This window comes from Pogonomyrmex barbatus, unplaced genomic scaffold, assembly GCF_055798465.1.
Source record: "Pogonomyrmex barbatus isolate J1 unplaced genomic scaffold, ASM5579846v1 scaffold3, whole genome shotgun sequence".
In the NCBI taxonomy this organism is placed as follows: Eukaryota; Metazoa; Arthropoda; class Insecta; order Hymenoptera; family Formicidae; genus Pogonomyrmex; species Pogonomyrmex barbatus.
Window position 1 is genome coordinate 14,058,779 of NW_028297127.1, and position 15,034 is coordinate 14,073,812.

Consider the following 15,034-nt stretch of genomic DNA (forward strand, 5'->3'; position numbering starts at 1 on the left):
GGACGTCTTCCGTTTTACGAAATATTGTATAGGCACCGAGGCACGTACAGGAGAGATCTTCTCTCCGTCCCTCAGGAACAATATCCTGGATATATCCCCGGTAGGATTAAACGTGCGTTTTCCTTAAGACACGCGATGCACTTCGGAAGAAGAGGCGGAGAAGAGGGGCTGGTGACATGCACCCGACACTCTGCCGATCAGCTGTCGCCTTTTTCTCAAGCGAACGGAACGGAAACGTTTCCTTCCCGTTTATTTTCCCTTGGTTTTACGGCTCGAAGGTCGTAAAGCCTAATGGAATGCGGACACGTTCGGTGATACCACTATATTGACGTCGGCGTTTAAGTACAAGCGACAGTAAAAGCCCTTTCCGACTACCAGAAAATGATACAGTCTCCTTATGCAAACAAGACAAAGACAAACTGTTATAATTTATCACAGTTCAAATAGCTCTTCCAAAAACAGCAATTTTATCATATTTTTGTTACTCATAAATTTATTCCGAGTATAAATGTTTCCGATACTTTATATCATCTAAAAAAATAAAATAATTATATAATTAATAATGCCAGAGACGAGAAAATTCAGGCAAGGACATAAATATCTTGCAAGTTGTATCCATGTATTATATCTGTTTGCAAAATCATATTGATTTTGACAAGATAAACTTATAACATATAGTAAAAATGCAAAATTGATTCGTGAGCTAATTTAAGTATATCACATAGGAATAAAAATATAGAAATATTACATTTCATGTTTACGTTTCATGACAAATTTAATACGAAAAATAATGAAATTTGTGCAGATACATGGATTAAATAAATAAATGTTTTAGATCGTTATAATTAATTTAATAATTAAATCTTAAATAATTTATTTTTCGCAAAATTTAATATTTAATATTTAATATTTAATAAATTAAAGAACTTTAATGTAGGTAATTAATTATTTAAATAAAAATATTGTAGAAGATAATTAAAAAATAGATAGATTAATAGATTAATATATTTTGCGTACAAAAAAACATCATAAAAATTTATAATAACAAAAATTAAGAACAACAATAAGAAGTTTCACTCGAATAAGAAAAACAGAAACAAAATCTAAAAATTTAAATTAATTAAAGAGAGATGATACAAAATTGTTGAACTATAAAACTAATAGATTTAATGTTTCTATTTTAAAAGCAAATAGAGGCGCCTACATACATAAAACCAGCACAACACTTGTTATGCGCCTATAATGTGATAAATTAAGCTTGTGAGAAAGAGAAGACGAGAGAGAGAGGGAGAGAAGGAGAAAGAGAGAAATATCTATAGGTTAAAGATGATGTATACGATCTGAAGTCCAAACAAATAAAACTTCAAGCGAATAAAAATTTATCGTGTTATCGTATGATAAGTTAGATAATCTAATAATAAATTTAATTTTTATTTTATTTATTGAATTTGTTTTACGTAAATTGTTTCTTATCATCTCTCATTTTATAAAAAAATAATTATATAAATATATATAAATATATATATATATATATAAATATATATATATATATATATATATATATAAAATATTGATAATAGAAAATATAATATAGGAAAAAAGAGTCGAATCTATTTCACATATCTGATTATCGATTAAATGAGAGAGATTCTTTTGTTTATTATTTATTGAATGTCAATGAGTAATAATTATCAATTAAGCTCAAATAGAAATGTGGCAATCATGAATGTTTCTTTTTTTATTTTCTCTTTAATCTTTAATCTTTAATCTTTTATCAATAATCTTTAATTTTTTATCAATACCTTTTATTTGTTGCATAATATTTTACGACTTGATATATATCTCGGTTTGTTTGATTTCAATGAAAATAAATTTTTTCTTACCATCCACTCTCATTTTATTTTCCCTGTCTCATAGAAATCCGTAATTTATTATGCATTGATCTTATTAAGAACATTATTGTGTATAAAGGTAATTGTTTAATTCTCAAGTCATCATCACAATTGTTCCGATTGACAAAGAGCAGGCGTTTGCATGATTACAAGAGAATACTTGGTAGAAGTCAAGAGAGATTTATGTGACGTCGCGTCGACCCGTCGCATCGTTGTAATGTCCTTCGGTCGTCGCTAGAACCATCCGAGGCATTCAGGCAACGCTCCGGCCGATACACGTCGAAGAGAATTCAAGACGGCTGACGAAGTCACATCGGATTACACCGAAACTACGCGCAACGCGCGAAAGGACATCGGAACGTTGGCTGCCGGGGAGGCAGCCTATTAACCCCCACGGAGCACATACTTTTCATAATAGATGATTTTCTATACAGACCTTTTTCCTGGGAACATTGATTCCAGATTTCAGGAAATTTAGAATTCCGAATTAATCGGGAATAACGTACATCGTAGAAAAATGTGAGAAGTTAGCTTTGCATTAAAATTGCTTGACACGTTTTGAGAACAAATTTTGAAAAAGTATGAACCGATTATTTTAAGATTTCTTAATAAAAACAAACGATTAATCGCACAAAAGTCATTTTATGTAAAATATAGCTTTGATATGAAGTAAAGACGAGAGACTTTTTCAAATGTTTGAAAAAATACTATGAGAAATTTTTGATGTATCTTTAATAATTTTAATAAATTTTTTTGTAATTGTATTGATTAATATTATAAAAAGCATACCTTTTCTAATGAGATTTTAGCTTTTTAAACTCCTAGAATTTCTAACTTTCCCGGCCTGTCATTACTAACAAGAATTTACTGACTTTTTCATTTACGCTCTGTAAGTCTTTAAAGATGCTAGAAAATTGGTTTGAAAAAGAAAAATCCAGGTGGCAAAGAGGTGAGATGTTCGGCGTTAAAGGGTTAAGACATAGTTCCGGTGATGCTCCCGTAAAAGTGGGCGAGGCATTGCCCTCCCGTGAACTTTGGCAGATGTAGGTATCCCAGCCAGCCGAATCCTGAAAGGAGGCGAGAGTGACCCGTTTTGCGTCTCGCTCCTCAGGGGTTGTACTCTTTGCGCCTCGCGGTCCTCCTGCTCTCGCCTCCTCTCGACCCCAGCGAGACGAGCACATCCGAAGCCGTGCCGAGCTTCCACGACGGAGTGCAAAAGGGAGGACTACCCCGTATTTGCGCGCGGGCGCAACAGCATTTGTCAGCGTAGCTGCGTGCTACATGTGCGTATATATTGCACATATTCATGTGTTTACAATATGCATATGTGCGCGTGCGGGCGAATGGCGCACGCGGAGGCATCGCGTGTACAGAGTATGCGGGAATGCGGGAGCTTATGTGGGTGTCTTCGGGTATGTACCACCGGACGCTGCGACATGAGCGAATGAGAAATGAAGTCCGAGCCTCCGCTTCTCACCGGATTGCTTGCGACGTGAAGGGCGCCTCTTTGTGCCCATGATGTATGGCACTGTCCACGGACGGGGGATGATACCCCCCCCCTCCCTCCCCCGTACTCATCTCCAGGATTTCTAACGTCCGATAATAACCGCTTTTAACGATAATTGACCTTGTCTCTTTTGACAAGGGGTACCAGGACCACGGAATTGCGCGGATGAGATTTTAATAAAAGTCCGTGACGCGGATATAGGTGCCGTGATGGCTATTGAACAGTGTTAGTTTTCTTTACGAAGCGATATCAATTTATGATGTCCGATAGTGTGCATCTTTGGTGCATCTTTGTGTAATTTTCAGAGCAAGATTCTAAAATTTATTGCCAACATCTCTCTGGGTGATTTAATGGAATTGCTAGAATTGTTTAGCGATCAACGGCATTATAAGTGTAAATTGATCAATAGTTTTTAATCTCTGATTGATTGAAATGGAATCCTTTGTAAATGAAATTGAAAATAAATAGTGAGACTTTATCTCCCTTCTCATTTTCAAAAGATCTTTCTTATATTTAAGGATTAATTATAAAACATAAGTACCACGATTATTAAATTTATATATATTCTGTAAATTTAGATATTCCTCGAATATCACTTATTTGATTCCGCTGTCCATTCTATAATAATCGGCGGATACAGCGGATTAAACGTTACATAGTGATTTCAGACATTGTGTTTAGACAAGTGACGTAACATGATTCAGCATTCAGCTCTTGTTTCAGCTACAAAGGTGAAATAATTTTATTTAACATCGGTTCCAGAATCGGCAATGTCATTAACGTTAAAATGTATTTTAAAAATATATATGTAATGTATTGTTATTAAATTATTCTAGATGTCTGTTATACTCTTTATTATATACTTGATGTATATAACCTTTTTTAGTCCAAATTATTCCTTATAAACTAGCAAAGACCAAATATCTCGTCTTTAAATCTATCTGCAGGTTGTATAAATAAAACTACATATTATTTAAACAAAATTTGTGTATGTAAAAGAATACCATTAATTGTAATTGTGAATTGCTTCGAACGCTTATAGCATAAAATTATGCGAAGGATAACTACGAAGCATCATGTCAGCATCAAATCAAAATTAATATAAGACTGCAAAGGGTTAATACATTTTTGAAAATCTCTGCTATATCGATTATTCACCGATTTCATCGCTTGTTTTCCGCCGTGAATTATTCTTGTTTTGTCGTAGCCGGCAAACAGTGTGCTGCATGTCGCAGGATTCTGAGCGCGTTTTACGCGAGATATGACGTGATTCGTGATTTGTGTGACGTTCGATCGTTGCTCCACCGCGGAAAACGAGATCCCGTCCCGTTTAACGCCGTCGTTTCCGCGTGGATATGTCTGCGCTTTCGCACGCATGAATGCAGATTATTGGCGATGATCGGTATTCGGTATGAAACCGATGTTTCGGTAGGCTAAAACTTTTCACCCCGTTTTCTATCTCCGTTCGTCTGGATTGCTGCCAAGGTAATTTTAGCTTTTATTCGACGCTCAATAGTCTATTTTAATTCCGTGAAAGCGCGAAGCGTAAAATGTGACAGACGGCGCTAGATTTACATAAAGTTTACGTATCTGCGTAACTAGTCGGCGAACTGGCGAGTTACCTATATAGGCGCCCTATATGCAATTCCGCGGACTATAGGTTTCACGCTCTTTCCCTCCCCCTCTCCGCCCCCCCCCTCTCTCTCTCTCTCTCTCTCTCTCTCTCCAGTTAGACCACAAATCGGATCGACTATCGGATACGTATTGAAATATCTGTCAAAATCCACAGTCCACTGTAATGAACACTTTTTCTTTTTGTTAACGTCCATCTATAAACTCGTACGTTTCAGTTAAACATTTTCGAATCCTGAAACATACCAGAAACTGCTGGCGAGCCGCAATATCCGCAGAAACCATGACTGGATGAAATATGTGTGTACAATTGACGCAGTTATATTAGAAAACGATTGAAATTTCAATCTTGCTATTAATAATTATAAAAAAATTGTTTTATTAGTATATCAGAAATTAGGGCATCGAAAATTAGGTGGAAATATATATCCTTTTTAAGATACCACGGATTAAAGTGTAAGAAAAATATTTTTTTTAACTCGAGCTATACTATTTTGCTATCAATAGTTTTCTTCAATTTTTAAAACTTTTGAAAAAATGTACGACATTATTAACAAATATTACGTGCTCTTTTGTTAGAAATACAAGGATATATTTGAATAAGTTTAATTATTTATCTAATAATAATAAGACCAATGTTGAACGCCGTAGAAATGCCGGAGAAACGTGTAAGTCTAAGAGATATAAAATTTGTATATCTGAATTAATATTAATTAACGCGCGTAAGTGATCATCTATCTTTCTTCAGAGAAAATTAAAAGGAAGGGAGACGGGAGAAGCGGTTTAAATCTCAGTTAACCGCAACTAATGTTCGTGATAGCAGTCCTTAGCCGATTAGCACTTCGTTCGGGTTGTTATGCTTTCGGACCACCGTGCTACCAGCGTTGATTTAAATCCCAGACCCGCGTAATAGTCGACGCTGCTCGTCGGTGATTTCGCCGCGGCCGAAAGCTCTCGTCCGACGAATCTAACTCTCATTAATGATTAAACCACACCCCGTGATGAGTCCCTGCCAAACTCGTGCATCTATGACAGTACAGAGGCGGAGCGACAGCGGATTCGAAGGTGATTTTCCCCGGTCGCGATTGGCCCGGCGTCCTTAAAAATAGTCAGCCTGGGTGTGACCGTCGACAACACACATGTAACACGTAAAATAATCCCGACGCATCTTCTACGCGAGCGTGTGTGCGTGCGCGAGCGACCGAATGAGCTTAACGACACGCGCTCGCGCGCGTCAAGAGATGCCATGTGGCGGAGAGGCCGATACCTACCAAGAGGATATCCAAGTCTTCATTCTGATCTCCGACTACGAGGTTTTCGGATCTGTCCGCGGATCTGGTTCGACCGACTCGGATAGCCCCCGGCGGAAGAATTTTCCGCCGGTGAGAATCGGGACTCGTGATCCGGCATCCGGATGAAGTGACGAAATTCTGAGAATAACATCTTCCCAGTGATCGAATACAGCTCGTTCTCATTTTTTTTTTGTTTTTTTTTGCACGATTTTCATAAATCATAAGACAAAAGTGCGTTTGGTGTTAAGTGCGCTTGTGTGTTTCGTAAGATAATTTTGTAAGATAATTTTGTTCTCGAGAATCGATCTTTTGCCTTGATTCATGACTGATTTAGTTTGAACGGCGTTGATCGTCGGAACCGTAAAGATCGCCGTGTGGTCGAAAAACGGAACAGTGGAGTGAGTTGAGCAACTTAAATAACGAGCGACGATGGAATCTTAGTGGTTTTAGCGAATCAGAGCGGAAAATCCCACACCTTGGACGGAATTGGCCGGGAACCTTGGACTCGGCAAAGTTAACGAAGAAGTTAAAGGAAGAGTTAACACCGACCATCGAGTGCGATCGTGTCCTTACTGGGATTAGCGATTCATCATCCCTCCAAGAGAGAAGAAGAGCAAAGCAAATTAGCCGCTATCGCGACGAGTAAAAGTAAAGAGAAAGCGCTGTCGCAATTTTATGACAGATATCTTTAGCATGGGTCGTCTCTATCTTTAAATCAGCTAACTCCTCTGATTACATTACAGCCCGAGCTGTCATCTCGGAAGATCGTATCTCTCGGTTCTCTTTGCCCAGCAAGCCTCTATCCAAATCAAATCTTTTCCCAATAGTTGAAGTAGAGCCGCAGAAGGTAGACGAGTGGTTGTTCGATAGGAAACACGACGATCAAGGCGCTGATGATGTCGAAGAGAAATTGAATTAAACTACGCGCGATTTCGCACCGTCGATAATCGAGTCCGTGATGAGTTCGCGCGAGGGTGAACACGTGGACGATCGGTGTGCTTCGACGGCTGCTTCGGGTGATCGAGTACAGTGACCGGCACGTGACGTCACACGTTTTTTATCGACAACGAAGACCGCGTGAGATGATGACCCTCGTGACGGACACGGTACCCTACGCCTACGAAGCGGTCACGAGGTCAGCCTACGACGGTTACCGTCACCATTTGCACCACCATCATTATCATCATCATCATCCTCATCACTCTCATCGGTATCGGCGCGTCTACACGCCGACCGAGCCTGAGTATCTGCAAGGATACGTCACTAGGAGGGATACGGACGACCGCGCGAGAATTATCGGCGCTAACAACGCTTTGGCGTCGGCCGGCTCGTTGAATTATCGCAATGACCGAATCAGGTGAGTTTTCATCCAGATTACATTTTTAGTACCGCTCAACGAGCTCAAAACTAGGACATCGTAACCCTAACTATAATGAAATGATATGAGAAAACTTTATAAAAAGTTTGGCTTCAAATCTTTTAATTTAACATTATCAATGATAATGTATTATTGTACATATATTTTATAGAAATACATTTGTATATATATATATATATATATATATATATATTTGTACATATTGTACATATTTTATAGAATGTTATTTATCAAATAATAACGATATTGAAAATTGTTATATGAGATTTTCTTTCTGTAACATCTAATTAATTTTAATTTGATAAACATGTGATTACAACTAATATTCTATCTTATTTAATTAAGCTTAATTCTATTCTATCTTATTAATTAATCTTATAATTATATCTTATTAATTAATCTTATAATTATATTCTATCTTATTTAATTAATCTTATCTTAGAAGTATGTTTAATAATATTATAATTTAATAATTACGGATATTTCTATTGTGACTTGGCCATTCTTATTAAGTTGATTTGTTTCTTTGGATTGTTCCAATTTCCCTCTTTTCTCTTGTCACTTTATCACAACTTTATAGCCTCTTCCTTATTATTCTCTTCTTTTCTCCTTCACTAAAATTTATTGTTTCATACAATGTAGGTATAACTTCGGAAATAAATTTTATAGAAATACTCAGTAAAATGATAAAGTTTTATATATCAGAGTATATATTTTATAAATTACGTATAGATTGTTCTATTATTACATTTCTCATTAGAAATTAGAAATAGGAAATTTATTTCATCAATCGTTTTTTATTTTTTTATACTGTTTCTTTTCTTATTTCTCTTGTAACATGATTTATTTGACATATTTTTAAATTAAATTTATAATTACAAACAGATTTTCATAATTTAAAATGAAATAAAATGAAATCAATTTATATGTAGAATAATATTCTATATTGACCGCATAAATCGATATTGTAGCAGAAGGGTATTAGTTAAGTATGATTACGTATATTATGTTTCCAGAATAAAATTGGGTACCTTATCGTTAAAAAATTGAAATTTAATACTTTTATCCTTTCTGAACTATATTGAATTTTTGCAAGAAGAATGTGACACTTGATGAATTAGCACTTGAAAACTTCAGATACTTTGATGGATACTCTCCAAAATATGACTAATTGTTCTGCATTGCACCAGGTGACAAGATTGATCGCCTTTTCAAGATTTTTTTGTATGTTCTTTTGCTTTCTTTATCATTTCCTAGTGATATTCAACATTATTGGGATTAACTCGATCAATTAGAATTATTCTCGTTTATTATTTTTTTACTGCTTGCTATTTGTTATTTTGCTATATATATATATATATATATATATATATATATATAAGTATGCTCAAAAATTTTTTTAACAATAAAATAATTAGATGACGTTACTCTCTTTTTTATTCATATTTATTTATGTGATATAATAGTTCTTTTTCAGGTTGCTATATTTTATCATATCCTCTAGGATATCGTGAGCTATGATCTATCTTTTATGCATTTCTCTTTTGTTGGCTTTTACCTTTGTAATATCGAAGCATTATTGGGTTTTGTGTAGCCAAATCAGATTTATTCGTACATTGTTTTACTATTCAAAGCGCGAAGCTGCAGTACGTCGCTTTCGTGAATTAATGTTATATTAGCATAACTATATGTATATTTGCATCATGAAAAATTTTTATTTATACAAATTATCCACTAAATTTTACATCTATTTGACATAAATCGAAATATATTTTTTAGTTAGCTTATGTATTTTGTTTCTTTTTCTCTTGCCATATTATAAATCAATTTTGTTGAAAATTAAAATAAAATAAATTAGTTTAAGTATTGAATTAATATATTTTGAGAAATAAGTAAAAAAAATATCTGCTTAATATTTCCATTATTAAATCAAAGTAAGAAATTATATTACACAAATTTACATTTTTGTGTCATATTATCTGACATGTTTTTTTTGAAATTTTTTTTTCATTGTTGGATTCTTATGCTTCATTGATCCGTCTATGATGAAATATGATAAAATTTAAATGAGCTTTTGTGGTTGTCGTATGATCGAATCGAAGCCGCGAGCGAGAATCATTATCCCCAATGAAGACCCGACGACGGATTTACCGCGCATTAAACCATTTTCACTTCGTTCATCGCGTTTCGCCTTTGTACACACGTTCCTCTCGTTAAGACGGGAGGCGTCTCCTCGCGACGAGGAAATACGTTCTTTGCGGGACCACCTGGAACGTATCCAATCGCGGAAACCGCCTCCTGACTGGCCTACGCGCCTGCGTCCGTCATTAACTGCCAGCGATAACTAAAGGATGATTAAGGCAAGAATCCACGCAAATTCGTTCACTCGCTAAAGAGCTATGCCGAACCTTTTAGCATTTGATCAGCGCGGCTTTTACGTTCGATCGCGCGGTACTGCAATAGCTCGTCTTCCACGAAACGAAAATTTATGTCGCAGTATGTATATACAAGCGCGAAGATAAACGTTGCTTTATCAGAAACTGGATATCCTTATGTAATTATTTTGCGACAGACTAATCGAATAAAAATTAATTCGAACAACGGAATTTATTTTCATTTAAAAACTGAAATTATAGAATGAGTTACGTTTCAGCAGAATTTTATTGAGATGTGTGTAATTTTATAACATTCTTGCAAAATGCTATCTATCTATCTATATATATATATATATATATATATATATATATATATATATATATAGATTTTCTTTTCTTGAAAATAAAAGTTTTGTAAAATCTACAAAGAAATATATATTAGGATAAATATCACTTTAAAAATTATTTTTTGTTGAAAATAACACTGGTAACTTACAGTAAGCCAGTAAGAACAAAAGAGATCACTTATCTTTAACACGTTCTTCCTGCAATTCCTGCAATTCCGATGGGTATAAAGCGATTCGTGATGCAGGTCGCAATCTCGGTACACTCTCGATTCGGATGACGCCTCGTCAGTGATATCGGCGGACGCTTCGGCCGACCTCGAGTCTGGTTCCGCAGATGCCGATGAGACCAACGAGACTAACGAGCTCAACGAGACGAGCGAGGCGAATGAAAGCGAGTCGATCGAGCATGTGCCCCATCCTCACGTTTTGGATGCCAGTTCGCCGCATGGACCGCGCAGGTGTCTTCTATGGGCCTGCAAGGCTTGCAAGAAGAAGACCGTCACTGTCGATCGAAGGAAAGCCGCCACCTTGCGCGAGAGACGGCGCTTGAGAAAGGTCAGTTGCCATTTAACCCCTAAAGCACATGTTTCATATATTTCATAGATATCTCATATCTCCTATCGACATGTGTGTGTGTGTGTGTGTGTGTGTGTGTGTGTGTGTGCGTGCGTGCGTGCGTGCGTGCGTGCGTGTGTGTGTGTGTGTGTGTGTGTGTGTGTGTGTGTGTGTGTGTGTGTGTGTGTGTGTGCGTGCGTGCGTGCGTGCGTGCGTGCGTGTGTGTGTGTGTGTGTGTGTGTGTGTGTGTGTGTGTGTGTGTGTGTGTGTGTGTGTGTGTTCTTCAATCCACATCTTTTTAAAGAGCTGATAACACGATGGTGTGTAGAATTTTTAATCTAGATCTAATTTTTAAAATATGCTAATATGCTAGTTCAATAAACAATCTTTTTCTCTAATAATAACATAAATATTCGTTTTTTTTTCATTTAGGATGCACTTTGATGTGTTGACAATATAAAGAGTAGCTTTATGAATTATTACAGCTTTTTAATAAACTCGATTATATAACTATCTTGATTTTTAAAAACTAATAAATGTATGCCGCGGAAATGGCGGAAGAATCAGTTGTAACTGCATCTATATCACGTTTCTCGTTTACTGAACGTTGCTGTTTTGGTCGGTCTGCTCATAATTGCTTAAAGCACGTCACGCGCGAATCGTGTTTTCGAAGTAAACAACCTCAAAGAGAGCGCGCTGACGGAAAGAAAACATCTGCGCACGCGAAGTGATCGTCGACTAAGCGCCGCTTTGGATGATTCGAATGACGAATAGTGTTTCGAGGATGGACCTAAGTGTTAAATCTTGGTGAGAGTCGTTTGAAATCTGACTCCCGTATGCCTGCATATGTAACATCGGGAAAAAGTGAATAAAATAAAAAAACGGAATATTTATGATGAATTTTTATATTTTTATGCAATAAAAGGAAAAGAATAACCTTGCCGGATATGAATTTAGTTACTCAAAAATTTTTCGCTAGTTTAGTTAGAATTTTTAATGTTAAAACGTATCGCTGTTTTTTGTAAAAAATTGTTTGTCGTAAGGTACGTAAAGTTTATAACAATATCTAACGATACATGCAAGAAAATTTAGATCTCATAACTAAATAATAACAATTTTTCTAAAAAGTATGAGAGACTTATCTGATTGGATGCCTCAGAGAGACTTTCTTGTTAAATTTGACAAATTACTCTGATGTCATTTATGTAATTAAATACAAAATCGCAGTGCCCGCTAGTCATTTATTCATTTTAGTATCGAAATCATTTTCGCTATGACTGCAAGACGTTTTCCAACATGTGTATTCGATAGTTTCAGGAAATTCTGATAATGAATAAACGCGATATATTCGTTTTATAGGATTTCCTTCTCAATGTTCGCTGCATTATTGTGTATATTATTCACGCAGTTGGTGACGCGTATGGTTAATTATGCAATTTCTATTACAGGTCAACGAGGCTTTTGAGGTGCTCAAGAGGAGGACGAGCAACAATCCTAACCAACGTTTACCGAAAGTGGAGATATTGCGGAACGCTATCGAGTATATCGAGAGTCTCGAGGCGCTATTACAAGGAAATAGACCTTCCGGACATCAGGATCATCCTTCTGCCGAGAGCATAGTACGTATTACGTGTGATAGCTTAAATTAATAAAATTAATATAGAAATTAGTTTTGATGATGAATTTCGTATCCTAAATTTAAAATTAAATTTATTCATATTGATGTTAAATATTATTAGGGCACTTTATTAGTATTAATTGTTATTGAATTATTAGTATTAATTTAAAATAATTATCGATAATCAGTAACCAGTTTTGGAAACAATGGGAATCTTTTAATTTTTAATATTAAGAATTTTTAATTTAATTTTCAATTTTCAAGATATTAAATTTAGTTTTCAAAATATTAATTATATAAATTTTTCTAAGTATTTTTCAATTTAATTTTGTAATATTTATGACAATATCATTCGTATAATTATTCGTATTATTATATTGCGATATTGTGATATGACAAAATTAATAGGTTTTATGGTAGTATCAAAGAATAATTTGAATGAAACAAAATTTTAATGTATGAATCTATATACGTGTATATAAATGAATTAAATTCATTATATTACATTCGCAATTAATATAAGCAATTAATTTTGTTTCTAATTGATAAAAAGTAAGAATGGTATATTGTGTTTTTGCAATAAGATGCATTTAAGTATTGCAGTCAACATAGTTCACATAGTTACACATGTCTAACATGTGCATCGCAGACTGACTCTAATGGTTTCTGATCCACAACACCATTAAGTTCGTACCATCGTTTTTTGTGGAATAAAAAGGGTTATCTTGAATATCTCGGTTTCAAAAGGATGCACTATCATTTATGATAATGATGACGATAGCAAAAATATATGGCTAGAAATGCAACTCCTGTGCGTAAGTAACTTTTTGAACGGAAATAAGCTACGTGCATTCTCAAAGCACCTTTATAAAATTGTATCTAAATAGATTTTTTTTAGAAAATATTTTACAACATGAAGTTAGCATGTTTATTAAATTGTACATGGAATTATTTTATGTTTGTTAGAATAAATGATTTATTATTCTTTATTTCCATTATATAGCATACATTATAAAAAAAATTTTGTAATATGATTTCATACTTTTACATAGCAGAGTTTACACAAAGGCTAACAAACGATGAATTTGCGAATGAAAATTTCCATTTTGTCAGGTTCGTTAAGTTTTACATCGAGCGACGGTACATCAGTGCGATATATATTGCGGATGGATATCTCGGAGCGATTCCGATTTCAGACGTTAATTGGAATGTAATCGTGTTTCTCTTCCATCGAACTCGTTGTCCGACAATCTATCGGTATGCATATCGGTGCATGCGTACTTGATATGTGTTTCAATAATTACAAATTTTATTATTTCTAAATATTTATCGTTAAGAAATATAGAAATCATAAAAAAAATATTGGATTATCACAAAATTAGTGTAACATATTTATATGATTTTAAAATTCGTGTGATAAATTCGTGAATAACTTAATCGTGCAAATTCATAATTCTTACATTTTGCAAGAATGATTTTCAATTTATATGAGATTCTCATATGTTTTGACATATAAAGTACTTTCGTTCTTAAATTGCAAAATTTCGGTTTAGGTCAAAAAGCGAGAGAATTTAAACGATCGGACTTTTCAGTTTAGAGTAGCGCATAAATTATCTCGACTTACAGTCTGGAAGAGAAATAGATCTGCGCGATTGGCAACGAGAGCAAAATCCAATTGAACTCTGGCGAGCTTATTTTCCTCTGAGAGGTAGCAAGCATGCTTATCCGACTGATGCTTAAAGTGCTTCTAAGTGGCATTATCGAATGATCCCGATCATCTATCCTAACATTCTCTCTTTCTCTTCCCTTCATTATTAAGGTAAGAGGACACTGGCGGAGAGATAAGAGCGGCAAAGAGAAGTTGACCTAATGGAACCGGGACCTAACGGAACGCGGGAGATTTCTTCTTCCCCCGTGTTGTTTTTTTTGCGGACATTGTGATTTGTGGGACTTTGCCGTTACGAGGTACGGCGGGCTTATATTTAACGAGGGTGTGCCGACGTGCGCGCGCGAAAGAGCGAGAAGATATATTTCATTGTGTAATCCCTCTCCCCCTCCCTCCGGCCCCGGTCAGGGGAGAAGAGAATTTCCGCGACAGCGCAATGAGATCGTCGTCGAAATTCTTCGCTCAGGAATCCCTTTTCCCCTCTGTTCGTGTAGCGCTCTTAGGGTGCAGGACCGGAAACGCGGGGAGCTCTCAGCTTCTTCGTCTACCTCCCCCCGAACACCCTCTTATCTTGCAACACAACGGGCAGACTCGCGTTCCTAGATCTTACAAAGCCCGGGCTCAATTTGTCTCGCGCTTTCGTCGACCCCCGTACTTGCCGACCCCCACGTTCGTCGACCGCCGCCGGTGGGTTTGTTCGACTCTAAAACGCGACACGACGCGAACCGCCGTCAAGGGATTTTCATCGGATATTAATACTCGGAGACATCGA

General features: G+C 35.8%; 1 protein-coding gene across 2 annotated transcripts in view; it reads left to right on the forward strand.

Annotated features, from left to right (window-relative positions):
- The first annotated feature begins 6,345 nt into the window (after window positions 1-6,345).
- The window catches only part of nau (myogenic-determination protein nautilus), a 43,658-nt gene continuing 34,969 nt past the window's right edge, over window positions 6,346-15,034 (forward strand). Inside the window, exons 1-4 of one of the 2 annotated variants that reach the window (XM_089079126.1) lie at window positions 6,346-6,971; window positions 7,067-7,680; window positions 10,669-10,978; window positions 12,427-12,597. In XM_089079126.1, the coding sequence (XP_088935252.1) occupies window positions 7,406-7,680; window positions 10,669-10,978; window positions 12,427-12,597 (756 nt within the window). In that variant the 5' untranslated portion in view covers window positions 6,346-6,971; window positions 7,067-7,405. Of the gene's footprint in view, window positions 7,681-10,668; window positions 10,979-12,426; window positions 12,598-15,034 lie in introns of both variants that reach the window. The other variant, XM_089079124.1, reaches the window with a different exon arrangement.